The sequence below is a fragment of the Chionomys nivalis genome, chromosome 20 (assembly GCF_950005125.1).
Source record: "Chionomys nivalis chromosome 20, mChiNiv1.1, whole genome shotgun sequence".
NCBI classification, from domain to species: domain Eukaryota; kingdom Metazoa; phylum Chordata; class Mammalia; order Rodentia; family Cricetidae; genus Chionomys; species Chionomys nivalis.
This window is the reverse complement of record NC_080105.1, coordinates 53,704,468-53,719,542: the sequence shown is the minus strand read 5'-3', so window position 1 is coordinate 53,719,542 and position 15,075 is coordinate 53,704,468. Positions and strand designations below refer to the sequence as shown.

General features: G+C 48.8%; 1 protein-coding gene across 5 annotated transcripts in view; it reads left to right on the top strand.

Annotated features, from left to right (window-relative positions):
- Arhgef10 (Rho guanine nucleotide exchange factor 10) overlaps positions 1–5,127 on the top strand; it is an 86,679-nt gene extending 81,552 nt beyond the window's left edge. For all 5 annotated transcript variants that reach the window (XM_057752686.1, XM_057752683.1, XM_057752682.1 and 2 more), the window contains 2 exons: positions 1,361–1,483; positions 3,438–5,127. In XM_057752686.1, the coding sequence (XP_057608669.1) occupies positions 1,361–1,483; positions 3,438–3,955 (641 nt within the window). In that variant the 3' untranslated portion in view covers positions 3,956–5,127. The remainder of the gene's footprint in view (positions 1–1,360; positions 1,484–3,437) is intronic.
- The last annotated feature ends 9,948 nt before the right edge of the window (positions 5,128–15,075 follow it).

The following is a 15,075-nucleotide window of genomic DNA, read 5'->3' as shown; positions in this document are numbered from 1 at the left end:
CTTGGGTGGAAGCGGCGAGATATTCTTGGCACTGTGGTACTTCCCATACCTCTGTGTTTTAAAAAGGAAGTCCCTCAGACCCACTGGAACTTTCCATTTTCCCATCTGTCTTCCTGTCTTAGCGTGGGGGATTCAGGGGGGACAGGTGGAGGAAGTGGCTCCTGCATGTCGGGATGACCCACCAGTCTGCCCCGGCCTGATAACACAGCTCTCAGCAATAACCGCTGTCATGATGGCCCTATGGGCTCCGGAGCTCCTCGGTGTTTCTCAGCAGCCTTTGAAAGCACCTGCTCGAGGATGTGGCCACTGTGGGGTTAGCTGCAACCCTAAGTTCTGCATCATCCCAAATAGACAAATTTGGAATCTCGGGGATTAAATACTGTTTTAGCTTTTTAAAACATTACACAGATCAATGTTATAAAGTTAAAAATGCCTTTTATTTCTAAAATACCTGTTTTGAAGTCTAAGCATTTCATAAAAACAATCTCTAAGGACCCGCAGTCCACTTTGACCCTAGTATTTGCTTGCCTTCGGCGAAAACTTTGTATCAGAAGCAGGCAGAGCAAAAATAATGTATGTTCTACAGAAAACCAGAGTCAGCAGAACTCAGTGCCTCTGTGCCGGTCGGCCTGCTGTTAGGACCAGTCTTAAGACTCCTTCCCACCCAGGGTCACTTCCCATCGCAGCATTGCTGCTCCTCCTCACTCCTCCAGAGCCTTCCTCCTGCCCGGTCAGTTTCCTGGCTACAGAGCAGGCTCAGAACAGCCCAGGCACCCTGGAGGCCTCTCTGATCCCATAGTGCAGTCACCACCCCTGTTCCTTACCATCGCTAGCACCATGCCTTGGGGTACACTTGCACAGAAACTCTGGAAGCCTCGAAGGCAGCGCACCTTATCCACAGTGTGCTGCCAGTGTCTGTGCACGTGCGTGTGTGTATGTATGTGTGTGTGTGAGAGAGAGAGAGAGAGAGAGAGAGAGAGAGAGAGAGAGAGAGAGAACAAGCAGGCACTATGTAACTGTGTAGGAGCAGATGGTTTGAATCGCTCTGGGGTTGGCTCACCTCTGGCAAGGCCAGTCTGAGGAGAGACTGGAGACCTGCCATGTGCTTGCTGCTGTTCAGTTGTGGTGCGTTGATGGGTCAACCTCAACCTCAGGATCCTTGTCTTTCTCTTCTGAAGAGGAAGTCACAGATGTGAGAATCCTTACAGCTTGTCCTGCCACAGCGTAGTGGTATCTTGGGAGCCTGGCCTTGATGTCTGGAACATTTCCAGGCTGCACACCCACCCCCTGTTATCTACCCAGCCCTGCTGCCTGAGCCAGCTACGGGACATGGGGCCACTTACTTCCCTTTCTTACCCAGGGCACCAGCGTTTGTCCGTTACCAGCCTGCTCGTCTGTCATGGCTTGCTCATGGTTGGTACCAGCCTGGGCGTTGTTGTGGCCCTGCCAGTCCCTCGTCTTCAGGGTATCCCCAAAGTGACAGGTAAGTGGGCACAGCTACATGCCTGCCTCTCCTCAAAGTGGCTCGGCGTGTTGCTGTCATGTGGTCTTGAGGGCGCTATAGATAGTTAGCAGAGATGTTCACTGAGTCTGTTTTCATATTCTCTTCGTAATTCCATTTTTCTCTCTCTCATGTTAGTAGTTCCAGGAGAATCGGTCCTGAAAGCTCATTTCATGGTGCCTTTATTACCCATTAGTTCCCATCAGAACGTAGGATTTTGCTCAGTGGAAATGGACCCCTTCTTACTGGGCGTAGAGGAAGCTGGGTAGGCACCTCTCCTCTTGAGTGTTGCTTCTGGCTGCAGTTCTTACTAGGCAGCAGCTCAGCATCGTGGTCTTGAGGTTTCCACCTCAGGATGCTACTCAGAGGCAAGCCCCACCATGAACAAAGCATGATGGGAAGACGCAGGCAAGCGCCAGGCAGGACAGAGCATCATGGGAAGGTTTCAGTAGCACGGAAGAAGACCTCTTGAGTGCTCAGATGAGAGGTGGGAGATGCACAGGAGTGGCTGCCTGGTCCTTCACTGAAGGAGGAGGAAGAGACTGAGAGGAACCCGGAGTGCTGACACTGCAGGTGAAACAAAGACGCCGTATGCACACCAGGGAAGGCAGCTGCAGAGCAGAGGACTGAACAAGGCAGCAGCAGCCTCTTAACAAGGGCTGGGTTCCATCATGTTTCCTGGCTGGTCGAGTTAAGGAATCCCAGTTCATTTACCCCTTCCTCTTCCCTCCTTCACTTCCTTCTTCCCTCTCTCCCTTCCTCCCCTTCTTCCTCCTTCCCCTCTTCCCCTCCTTTCCTTTTCCTATCCATTCTTCCCCTCTCCCTCCCCCACCTTCATTTTCAGAGCTGAGGAGTAAATCCAGGCCTCACACAGGCTAGGCATTCACACTTACACCCAGCTACTGCCCCAGCTCATAGTCGCTCATTTTTAAATTTTGTTTTTGTTAGGAGTGATATACAGCAGATACCTCAAGTTTTAATTAGCAAGTGTTTTTTTTTCTAATGTTAATGGGATCTCATGGTGGCCACACATCTGCTACCTGGTGGAGGACCTGGGGCGCGGTTTATAGGTGTGAGTCCCCAGGCAACCGTCCTTGTCCACTCACCCCTGACCCCTCCACACCCTTCCTTCTGTTTCAGTCACCAATCTGCTCCTCACATTCCTTTCCTCTTTCTGTGCTGTCCACGGTAGTCTCGTAGAGTGTGTCTTCCTGGCGACTTCATTTTCTCCTCTGTTTCTGCTACTTCCTGCCATGCTCCAGTATCTGGGTGTCTGTCTTTTAGTGCCTCTGGAGCCGGTGACATTGGGAGGCAGCACTCCGTCCGTGGCCAGGAGCTGTCTCTGGCAGCTAAGATGAATGAGTCAAACCATGACCTGGAGACAGGAAGTCCTGGTTTTTATAAACAACTATAAAATTGCTTTTCTCAAGCTTCAAAAACCTTTTGCAGTGGAAATTGCTAGGACCTTCTGGGAGCATAGGCATTGTGTTCCGACACTGAACACATCAGTCTTTGATTTCTTAAGACTTAGGAAAATCAGGTCCATTTGCATAGAGCAAGTGAGGAAGTATGCCATGCCCAAAGCTAAAAACTTGCTATTGTATTACTCTAGGGGTGTGTGGTCCATAGATTCTGGATGAAAGCATCAGATTCCCTATAGTTACAGGCAGTTGTGAGCTGCCCAGTGTGGGTCCTTGGAACTGCACCCCATCCTCTGGGAGAGCACTGACTTGCTTACCACAAACAGTTGGCTTTAAGGCTCCGATAACCAGGCGTCTACAGGGAAATGACCAGGGTGTTTCTGCTTTAACTAGCCCATGTGTTAGTGCTGTTTTCCAAGCTGTTGCCTGGGTAGGAGTGTGAGGTCAGATTCTGCACTTTAATACCCTAAGCTGGATGTGTGTTGTTAAAGACCTTTGTCGCATTGTCCTCTCAGGGCGAGGCATGGTCTCCTACCACGCACATAACGGGCCTGTTAAGTTCATTGTCATGGCCACAGCTTTTGAGAAGAACAAGGACAGAGCCAGAGACAGCCCGCCCTCTGGCCCTGAGCCTCAGGATGAAGACCCCAAGGATTTGCCCGGAGGCGGTGAGGACGGCACTTCTTGCTTGGGCCAGACTGACACCAACACAGCCATTTGGTTGGGAGACTCATCGGGATTGACAGCTCACAAGAGTGACCTGTCTTCATCCTCGGGGTCTCTGAGCCTGTCGCATGGCTCCAGCTCCCTAGAGCACAGATCTGTGGACAGCAGCCTGTGTGACCTCCTGAAGGACCCCAGCGGCTCCCCAAGGAGCAGGGCACAGCGCTCTAGGAGAGCCAAAGCCAGTTCCGCACTAGTGGTGTGTGGGGGCCAAGGCCACCGGCGAGTGCACAGGAAAGCCCGGCAGCCTTCCCAGGAGGACCTGGTGTCCTCAGTGATGGTGTGGCAGATCCCACTGCTGAGCACGTAGGGCGGAGGCTGCTGCCTGGACCAGGGTGGCAAGCAGGGACAGCTCTCAGCGGGTGCAGGCCAAGTGGCAGAGGCTGCATCCGTACCACTGGGACCAACTGGAAGCAGCATTTGGGAAAGGAGCATGCAGCGGTCACACAGCTTCTGCCTTCTCCCACCGCACAGCTGAGTCCAGATGTGTGAGGGAGGCAGAGCAGCGTTGTGGCTGTTGAGTCACTGAGCAAAGTTCCGTAGTGCTACCGTCTGCCCCGTCATTCACCCAAGGTGCCAAGTGCGCTGACGGCGTCAGTTTGGGACATGCCTCAGAGAGCTGACAGGACACTGTAGCGTCCAGGAGCATAGGAGGCCATTAACAGTTCTTAAAATCATTCTATTTGACTTAGACTCACTACTGTTATTTATATCCTATATATTTTTTTAAATCCCAGAATAAAAATTGTAACAATTTAAAAAGCAAGGTGACACATTCCAGTCCAGTCAACTTGTTTTGTTTGGGAGTGACTGGGGCTTTTTCCAAAGTGACTGATACGTGGACTGTACCCTTTAACAAATAGCATTTTTATATTGCATTTTCTATTAAAAATTAACTGTTAACATTTTAGCCAATATACTAGCTGTAGTGTTTTGCACATAATCTTTGCTTTAAGCCAAAATATTCAATACCTGTCAACATTTGGACTCCAGTTTCCATGCCAAATCGTCCTTGCCTTCTCATGCTAGTGATAGTAATATCTACAGTGGGACACGTGTGGGTGCAGCCACGCAGGGCTGGTGCTGGCAGAGGCTTGGGTCCGTGCACTTGCTATCAGAAAGCCAGCCTATGGTGCCGACGAGTCAGCCGCTGCCTGCATTGCCTGCCATGCTGGTGACCACCCCCACAAAGGACATACAGGGTCATATGAGAGGCAGCTGTGCATGTCAAGGGACAGGAGTAACCTGTACTCCGTTTGCCCCACCCGTGTTTGTACATCAGTGTTTTACTTACTGGATGGCTAAGAATATTTTTTTAAAAGCCTAATTCAGATGTTCACCAGAAACACACTTCTCAGCACTTTACAAATGACTAAAAATGCTAACTTTTAACTTAGCCAAATATTTTCTAAATTGCACATATACCCAAGCTTTCTTAAACTGTTAGCTGCTATCTTGTTTGATAAAAATAAAAGACTTTTTATTTTAGAATGCAGTATTACAAGTTGCCTTTCTTCCTCCCCACCCACCCACCCCTAATAAAATCCAAAAGGGGAGGATGCTGTCCTCTTCCGTCCATTCAGGCCATGTAGTGGCCAGCTGTAGAGACTGAACCACGTGAAGGACAGCTCACAGGTGAGCCAGGAACCTCCAAGGACCCCTGCACTTGCCGGTTCTCACAGCATAAGACATTGTGAGTTCTTACTGATGGTTTGCAAGACCAGGGTGAACCAGAGGACAGCAGAGACGCACAGATCAAGTTCACGGCTCCGGATGGCAGGTGCCACGAACATTTCCGCTCTGCACAATACGCACAGAGCAAGCTTCACCACAGCTCAGTACCTGGGAGAAGCAGGCTGGGTGGTGAGCATCCAGCAGAGTGCAGGTGGGAGCTCAAAGGATGGCAAAGCCGGCTGTGGCCTGTGTCTGCTGAGTCCTGGATCTGAGAGACACAGCTGTGTCTGCGCCCACTGAACAAAGCAACATGTTAAGGCCAGCATACTTAATGAACAGCCCCTCGTAAACCCATATGGCACAGTCACGTGAAGTTCTCTTAGGCTTGGGAGTGAAGTATGAGCCCCATCATGCTGGCACCCCTCTCTAGGACCTGCAGCCTCAGTATTAGCCCCCAGTCCTGAGAGAGTGTTTCAGGTGGTATGTTGGGTCAGCTCTTGGGGTCATGAACTTGGAGTCTCCTCGGAGACTCAAATGGAGAAGGACACCTACCACAACCCTCGAGGCCAGCTTCTCACTGTCTTCTAGCACCATCGTGACATCTCCATCCTGTGTCCCCACTTCCAGGACCCCTCCAGGTACAAAGGTTTTCGGGACATGGTAAGGTTTTGGCAAAGTTTCAGAAGCCACAAATGCATCCGAAGGCTGCCTACTCTCTGTCTTCGGCTAGCGTTGCCAGGCCTTGGGTCTGAGGTGTGGGAGAGGTAAGTGGATAACTCATCAGAGCGCCATGAAATAGAGCCAAGGGATCAGAGTGTGATGATAGAACAGGTAGTCATGCCCGGCGGTGGTGGGACACACCTTTAATCCCAGCACTCGGGAGGCAGAGACAAGTGGATCTCTGAGTTCGAGGCCAGCCTGGTCTACAGAGTGAGTTCCAGGACAGCCAGGGTGCTACACAGGGAAACCCTGCTTCCAAAACAAACAAAAACAAAACCTGGTAGTCAGGATTTGCCCACTATGTCATCACCTGGACCTCAGCATACAAGCAGGCCCTATAGCCAGCCAGTGCTCAAGGTCCCAATGAAGTGGTCTAGGGTGATAGGACTTCGTGTTCCCAGATCATCACAAGGAAGCCCTGGGCACCCTCCTATAGATGCATCTCCCCCCACCCCCCACCCCCCCCAGAGTGCTGCAAATGCACTCAGCAATCAGCTCCTAGGAAACATGAGCAAGCTGTCCTGAGTCTGTTCCAGCACCAGCAGGCAGCCCCGCCCACCCCAGGGAAAGCCAGAGGCCACCAAGGGACAGGATGGCCTATTTGCTGGCTTCTGGCCAGACAGGACCTCAGCTGTGGTGTTGGGCACACAGCGGGGACACTGGGGACGTGTGCAGTCCTCAGGTCCAGCTTGACAGATCCTGCCACTGAGGGTGGCCTCGTTGAGGCAGGGTTGAGTGTCTTGCCATTGTTTCAGAGAGATGAGCCAATGTCTGTGAAGCCCTTGGTGCTGAAGCCTGGAATACATTGTTATAATTAGAAGTGTAAGTGTGGGTTCTCTTCCACCCTTCAGCTGAGAACCGTCACTCAAAACTAGGTACCCAGCATTGCCTCAAGCATGGAAGACAGTGGTCAGGGCTGGTGACTACAGGATTTATTCATTGGCTCCCCGCAAACAGGTGGCCCACCAGTGCCATAGTCCAGGAGGAGCCCTGACTGGCTCTATCTGCCAGAGTCTGGACATGCCTCTACTTACCTCTGCATCCTCAGTAGCAGACATAAGGCTTGTCAACCCCAGCTTGGTAAATGCCCCAGGGACTGAGGATGAAGGCCCACATGGTGCCATGTCTTCAACTTGGAGCCTTTCACCTCTACAACCTTTGGCTAAGCCGCGCTGCAGACCCAGCTTCCCAAGGCAGAGATTCACATGGGGATAGAGAAAGTTCCACTAAAAAAGAACCTTAGCTCTGATCCAGGGCTTTGATAGTTCTCAACCTTCCGGTGACTGCTTCCCCCATGTTCTAGCCCTTCTCCACTCTTATAAGCACACACATATCACATACACACACAGTCTATATGCACACATTTACACACATAGGTATGTACCTATGCATATGCACACATTCACACACCTGCACGAAGGTCTGTGCCCACGTGTATGCATGTAGGTCTGTACCTGCTTGCATTTACACAGAGTTATACACGAGTGCACACAGGTCTGCATCCCTGTGCAAACACATGTACTTACACACACCTGCACACGGGTCTGCACGTACCCATGTATGCACACATATTTGCCCTTCTCTGACAATTGCTGCTTTCCATGAGGGACTGTTCGGGCAATGTTTACTGGAGTGGAAATAGCAGAGGCAGCTGTTGGTCACCCTGGGCTTGGGGCCAGTGCTCCCTGTGATTCTGGGGAAGCGTTAACCCTTTCTTGGCAAGCATGGTTGGAAAGTCTTGGCATCTGAGAGCTTCTGTTGGCATGGGTCAAGTGTGTATTTCTTTGATGACAGTAGAACTCTATTTCCCTGTGAATGTCTATGCTGCTGGGGGACTCACTGTGGTTCCAATGTAAGACTGTAAAAGACAAGTTGTTGAAGAAGGAGCTCTATGTCTCAGGGAGTTTGGAATGCGCTCCCCTGCTCTGGAAGACCCAGGCTGGCTCAGCCATTTGGCTATTGTCTAGTGGTTGGTTGTCAGGATCAATGGGACAAGGGTAGACAACCTTTTACCAGCTCTTAACCTGGTCAAGACAGGGTCAGCACTGAGCTAGACATGCTGCTTCTGCTGCACTTCTGGTGCGTGGGCAGGGCACAGAGCCCAACAAACCCACTCACACACCTTGTCATCCAGGTGCCTTTAACTACCGTAGCCGTGGTCAGGAGGCTGTGGACTGTTGCCTGGAAACCTACCATGTAATCCTGACTGCCCTATGCAAAACCTGACAACTCTGGGGTCTGGTTCAAATGGAGCCTCTGAACCTGCCCAGTATAACCCAGCCATGGCCTAATAGCCCAAGAAGGACAGTATCCTAAAATCCCATAATCCATCAGGAAACTCAGAGCAGGGTGTTAGTGAGTGATGCCTACAGATGCCAGCTGCGTGGAGGAGCTGTCCACGCTGACTCGACTCCAGCCTGTCCTTCTTGAACAAGCCTCTCAGAGACAGGCGGACACCGGGGAGACCCCGGGAGGGAAGGAGGACAGAGACTCTTGGAGATTTTCAGAGCCAGCTCTTCCAGCAGTGACGGGCCAAGGAGAGCACAGATACCTGGCATGCATTCGAGAAGGAAAGCAGGAGGAACACGTTCTCTCGACTTCTCACGAAGAAACAACTGCTTTCTTTAGTGTGCGGGCCCTCCACTGCCAGCTGGAAGGTGGGCCCACTGCAGATGACAATAATGTCCCCTGGAGAAGGTGCCTGCATCTGCCCCGCTGTCAGTGGAATTGGTGAAGGGAAGCTTGCCCACATCACCCCATGAGGCATGAAGACTGCATTTGCATTCTGAAACTCTCACTTAGGAGCCCCAATGGGGAAAGGCAGTGGAGGTGGGGGTGAAAGGAGGTAGAGCCCTCTAAAAGGGAGGGGGAGAAGGGTTCGTCAGGTTGGGGATGAGGCAGGGCTCACTGACTACTCAGTGCAGAGGCCATCGTCATCAAACAGTCCCCAGCATCCCTGGGATCAGCAGGGAATTGTGGTAGGGCTGGGGCAGGTGGAGGGCTACTGACTGATGTGGGCATTCTCCAGGAACCAGCCGGTGCAGGCTGGTGACTCATTCAGGCAGGAGCTAGACAAGAAGAGGTGCTCAGACTCCCTCCCACCCAGGGACAGAAGGCAAGGGCCCCACAGGGTAGAGGGGTAACAGTGTAGAGATTGCTTGTCTGGTCCTTCTAGCCTGCCCCTGATGCTTTTCTCATTTCCTGCCCCTCCTCCTGGAGAACAAACAGCTTCTGGGTGCAGGGAGAGAGGCTGTGGGGGAGGAAATGGGGGGAGGGCATGCTCTCCTGGCACAGCAAGGCAGCTGGCCAGGCCTGCCCAGGCTGACCCACTTCCCAGGATGCTAGAAGCAGGAGCAGGAGCCAGAAAGAAAGAAAGGCTAAAGGTCTGTCTGGCGTGGTACCAGCATACGCACACTGCCACAACTTCTCAAGTCCGGAGGGGTGAGGGTATTCAAAAGCAGCCAGCCTAGGTGACTGTATGCTTTGGAAGGGCCATTCTGGGCCCTGCAAACCATCACCCTTTAATCCCAGACAGCAGCGGGGAAGCAGGCCAGCCTGTCTGCTCTGAACACATGGGTCAAGATTGCCAAGTGGTCAGGTTTCCGCCAACATTTATGGAAATACTCTAGGCCCAGTTTCAAACCTCGGTGCCCACCCTGCCCCAGCTAACTTCTCACACGAATGACTCCTGCTTTTGCCCAAGTGAGTTTGGGGTAAGACAGTGAAAGAGGAATTCCAGTGTCCGTCCCCTTCCGCCAGCTGCCATCTTTGGAAAGGCATGGGGAAACAAGGCAGGGTCACCTCAGAGGACCGCTCTGGGCAGCAGTACACACAGCATGCTATAGGTTCAGACTCAGGGACAAGGCGCAAGACTTATGCTGAAAGAGGCATGCACGGCGCTGGCTGGGGCTCTGCCTGTGCAGCCCTCTGGCCAGTGCTCTTCATTCAGTCGCTTCCTTTCTGCCTTTTGCTTTTGTTCATTGTTTGCATTCAGTCTTCTGTTTTCATCTTTTACTTTTGTTCATTTATTTCCTCACAGCGTTGTGAATGGAATCCAGGGCCCTGCACATGCTTGGCATATGCTCTTCCGCCGAGCTGCACCCCAGCCCTCATATGTTCCTTATTAAATGTTACATCTGCTATAAACTGTAAAAGAATCCATAATGGATCGGCAACGTCAAGATGCTTAAGGTCATCTGGTTCATGCCCAGGCTGATTGGAAAAAACAAAACAAAAAAAAAAAAAAGCAACCCTCTTTATTTATACAGCCAGGATGCAAAACTTCTGTCTCAGTGCCATGGGGTTGTAGCCAAAAAAACTACCAAAGCTGGGGGCTACAAACCACAGTTGTAGGGGCACAAGCCTGTGGCTAAGGTCTCTCACTGTGGGCCCTTGGAGGGGGTCCTTTTGTGTCTGCCAGCTTTCGGTGTTCTATGGCACAGACACACACCACAGGCCGTCTGGTTGCTGCCTCTCTCTGAACCTCTCTTGTCTTCATGGCTTTGCTCTGTGTTACCTGTCTGTCTCTCTCTTCTCCCTTTGGGACATTGGCTATGCTGGTCTTGGACCTCCATACCCTGACAGCCGCCTCTGTGAAAACCCTATTTCTCAATATAGTTACATTCTGAGGTGGGGGTAGAGATGGGAGACCACCAATTTTTTTTTTATGATAGTACACAATTCATCCCTTAGTAATCTTTGAGGTTTCCAGAGTACACTATCTAAGGGAATTACTTATTTTAAATTTTTGAGGATTTACTACTTCAGACTATATTTGTTAAAAATAACTGGAAAATTAATTTTTGGAGTGATTTTAGGATCAAGAGTGAGATGGATGTCTTATTTTTACTTGGATTCCTGTTATGTTAAACTGTATATGGCACCAAGGCCGTTGTTCATGTTCCAAACTGCATGGCATTCATCAAAAGAGAACAGATTTGTGTGACAACATGTACCTTGGCTGCCAGGTGCTGGCACAGGACCGACCAAAGCCTGTGCGTTCTGGCTCCTGGGGCTGTGCCTTCTGCAGTACAGAGCGGTCCCCCTCTTCCAGGATGTCCATCTGGAGCTGCCTGATCACTGACCACATGCACAAGGATCCTGCCATTTGAAGTGAGTCAAACCACTCTGAGAGGTATAGGTCTTGGGCACAATTACACTATACTGGACATGGTGGCTCTTGCCTGAAATCTGAAATCATAGCACTTGAGAGTCTGAGGCAGGAGGGTCGCCATGAGTTCAAGGTCTATCTGGGAAACATCATTTGTCCTTGTCAAAACACCAAAACCAAGCTGTTTTAGGATATTTAACTATGCAAAAAATGTGTTTTATTTTTTAACTATGCAAAGATGTGTTTTATTTTTTAATATGTAAAGATGTGTTTTATTTTTTAACTATGTAAAGATGTGTTGCATTTGTTTATGGTACAGAATATTTGTCTAACTATGTAAAGATTTTGTTTTCTGTGGGACAATGGTCTGCATCCTGTCAATTATATTTTAAATAAACACTGATTGACCAGTAGCCAGGCAGGAAGTATAGGTGGCGCAACCAGACAGGAAGTAGAGGCGGGTCAATGAGAACAGGAGAATTCTGGGAAGAAGGAAGTACCTTCTGCAGTCCTGTTCCAGCCACAGAAGAAGCAAGATGTGACTGCCCCACCGAATAAGATACCAAGCCACATGGCTAATACCGATAAGAATAAAGGGCTGATATAAGTTGTAAGAGTTAATAAGAAGCTTAAACTAATGGGCCAATCAGTTTATAACTAATGTAGACCTCTGTGTGATTTCTTTGAGACTTAACGACTACGGGAACTGGGCAGGACAGAAAACTCAGTGAACATTTGTTTATGTTCAGGAGTATTTGCTTAGCTATGTAAAGATGTTTTGCTTTTCTTTAATTATGTAAAGACATGTTGCTATTTTCCCTTGCCTGCACCTGATTGGTCTAATAAAAAGCTAACAGGCCACTAGTGAGGGAAGAGGTACAGGCGGAACTTCCCTTTAGGGATGAGTAAGTAGGAGGAGGAATTTAGGCTCAAAGATAAAAGAAAAGGAGATGGCAGGGAGACGCCAGGGACCGGCCAGACAAACACAGAGGAACTAGAAAAGTAGGGCGTACAGAATGAAAGACAAGTAAAAAGCCCCAAGACAAAGCACAGTTGAATAGAAACAGGTTAAGTTCAAAGAGCTAGTGGGACAAGCTAAGGCCAAGCATTCATAACCAATAGTAAGTTTCCATGTCTTCATTTGGGAGCTGGTTGGCAGCCCAAAGAAAACGCCAACCACATCAAACTGACAATATTTAACTTATAACAAAACATGATCAAGATGGAAGGAAGTTCCATGTGTTCTCATTGGTGCTCATAGCCTTCTTGCTTTGTATTCTGTAGCAAGGACTTCTGTTTATTTGGAAAGGTGGCATATCATCACCAAAGAACAAGGCTTTGGGCTGGGTAGGAGGGGAACACTGCTCTACCTGTATAAAACGTGTGACCAGGAACAAGTCCATTACATTTCGCGAACAACGAGTCGACTATAGACTGCAAATCCCAGCTTCTTAAGCCCATGTGGCAATCAGTTGTGGGTCACAGAGCTGATTGGACAACAGTAGAAAGGTGTGCATACGCCAGACATCTATCTGAAACCAAACGTGTAATGCATTGGGGTGTTTCTTGCAGCACTCACCCGTGTGCCAGGGCACTTCACTGCAGCCGTGGTTCTGAGCACATGGCGTATGCACTCTGCACTGTGCATGCTGTCATGCCCAGTGGTGCCATTGGATGCTGCCTGCAACATCTTGGCGCAAATTCGATGATAATGTCAGGAAGTGCAGTGTTTTAAGTGTACGTCCAAATTGTCTGCTCTCACAGAAACAGTGTTTAATTACAGAAAACGAAGACTTCCAGTATTTTCCTTCTGACAACTCTCAGCATGTCAGTATCAAAATTAGTGCATTTTGTTTGAATATTTCATTTTAAAAATTGCTGTTGTTAGTTGCATACTTGAGTTTTATAAAAAAAATGTTCAATGAATTTTGTCTTAGAATTAAGAAAAAATTCCAATGACTTACGAAATGGCCCTACACATAACTTCTGCCATTCCGTACTACATCTTTACATGGAGTAGTGCTCTAAGTATTCACAATTATAAAATAAAAATATCATCTCAGGGCTGAAAAGATGGCTGAGCAGTTAAGAGTGTAAACTATACTGCTGGCCAGCTCAGTTTAGCTCCCAGCGTACCTGCCATGTGGCGGTTTCCTAGCTCATCTACCTGTACCACCAGCTCCAGAGGAGCTGACATTTTGGCATCCATGGGCCCCTGAACTCACATGTACACACCCCACGCAACATGCAACACACAAACGTGGTTAAAAAAATAAAATCTTGAAAACATTATCAATCAACTCTGGAAAAAGCAACAAAGATGCTTTGTGTCCTACAAGATCGAATAATCAGTGGAAATATATATTTTTCCTCAAAAATAAACAAGCACACCCATTTCATTAGTAGGCAGAGTTCCTCTTTAATAAATGATAAAACTGTACATGCCAAATGATTGATTTAAAATAAATTTCTTTATGATTCATCATTTATACAAGTTTGATTTGTATACTTATGAAAGTGAAATCTTGTTCCACTACAGACAGTTTGTTTTCAGTTTATTAACATGTTTTTAAAACTATCTGAGCTGCTAAGTTTTTTTTTCTAATTTTAAAGCTATTCTCAAAAAAATGTCAACTAGGATTTACACTGTAAACGTGCTGGCTTATTAAGGGGATGATTGCGGTACTCACTTGATAAGGATGTATCTCCTCTCGGGAACTGATAACTGCTGAACAAATCTACCTGAACCTCCAGCCCACGGAGAGCAGTATCAAAGACAAGGAGCCGCAGACATCTGGGCTAAACCTGCATCTCCATCACTCACAGCTTTCAACCTGGGAGGATATGGAACTCAGGAATGCATCTTGTCGTAGTCAGTGCAAAGGAAGGAGGTATCAACTCAGAGTGGGGTCATCTATACTTTAAAGTGCCTGGAAGGACATGACATGCAGGATCATCTCACACAGGCATCCATTTCCATAGCCACCCTCACACTGGACACATCACAGACAACACACGCCGTATGACCTCTGAGTACCAGGTTCTTAGGCACTGGTATGCAGTGTGTGAAGAGAGAGGAGGGATTAAGCCATGCAGCCACAGCATTTAAGAAGCCTCTGGAAGAATTCATCTGCAGGTTCATCACTGCACTGTGGGGAGTGGCTTGGTCAGACAAGGCAGACTTAAGGGAGTCCCGTGGGGGGCATTTTCCCTCTCACACAGCATGCATTGGATTTCAATGAACCAACAAACATCTAATTATTTATTTTTATGCCAAGAAGCTGGAAGTACTTAGAGTAACTGGCGCCATTCCTGACCATTATTGGAATTTAATTGCTTGGGGGAATGGGGAGCAGTGTAGTACATGGAGTCTTCTGGGCTTTTTTTTTTTTTTTTTTTATAAAAAGCCTGGGGACTGTCTGGTGTGGCATGTGCAAGAAAACAATACCCAGTATTTGACAGGAGCCAACCAAAGCATGCGAGACTAGAAAAGAGTTCTGTGACCACGACCTACAGGTCACCTGCCTCTTCCACTTCCCCCATAAAGGGACAGGTAGAGCTGAGAGTTCCCAGGCTAGTGATAGAATCAGGTGAACACCCTCCCTGGAGAAAGATGGCTCCACCTCCCAGTACATAGCACACACCACCTCCTTCAGTCTGAGATGGGTACTGTAATGGCAGCAGAGAGGCTGAGAATCCTGTCCTGTCCCTGTCAGGTTTGGAAAGGGTGACTGTATTAGAGGTTTAGTCTGTGGAGACTGAATGCTGCTAGTGGCCTGGACCTACCCACTTGTACTGGACACCCAAGGTGTAAAAGGTTCAGTTAGCATCACACCTGACTTTGGCAAATACCCATTGTCTTAGTTAGGGTTTCTATCACTGCGAAGCGACACTGTGATCACAGCAACTCTTAAAAAGGAAAACAT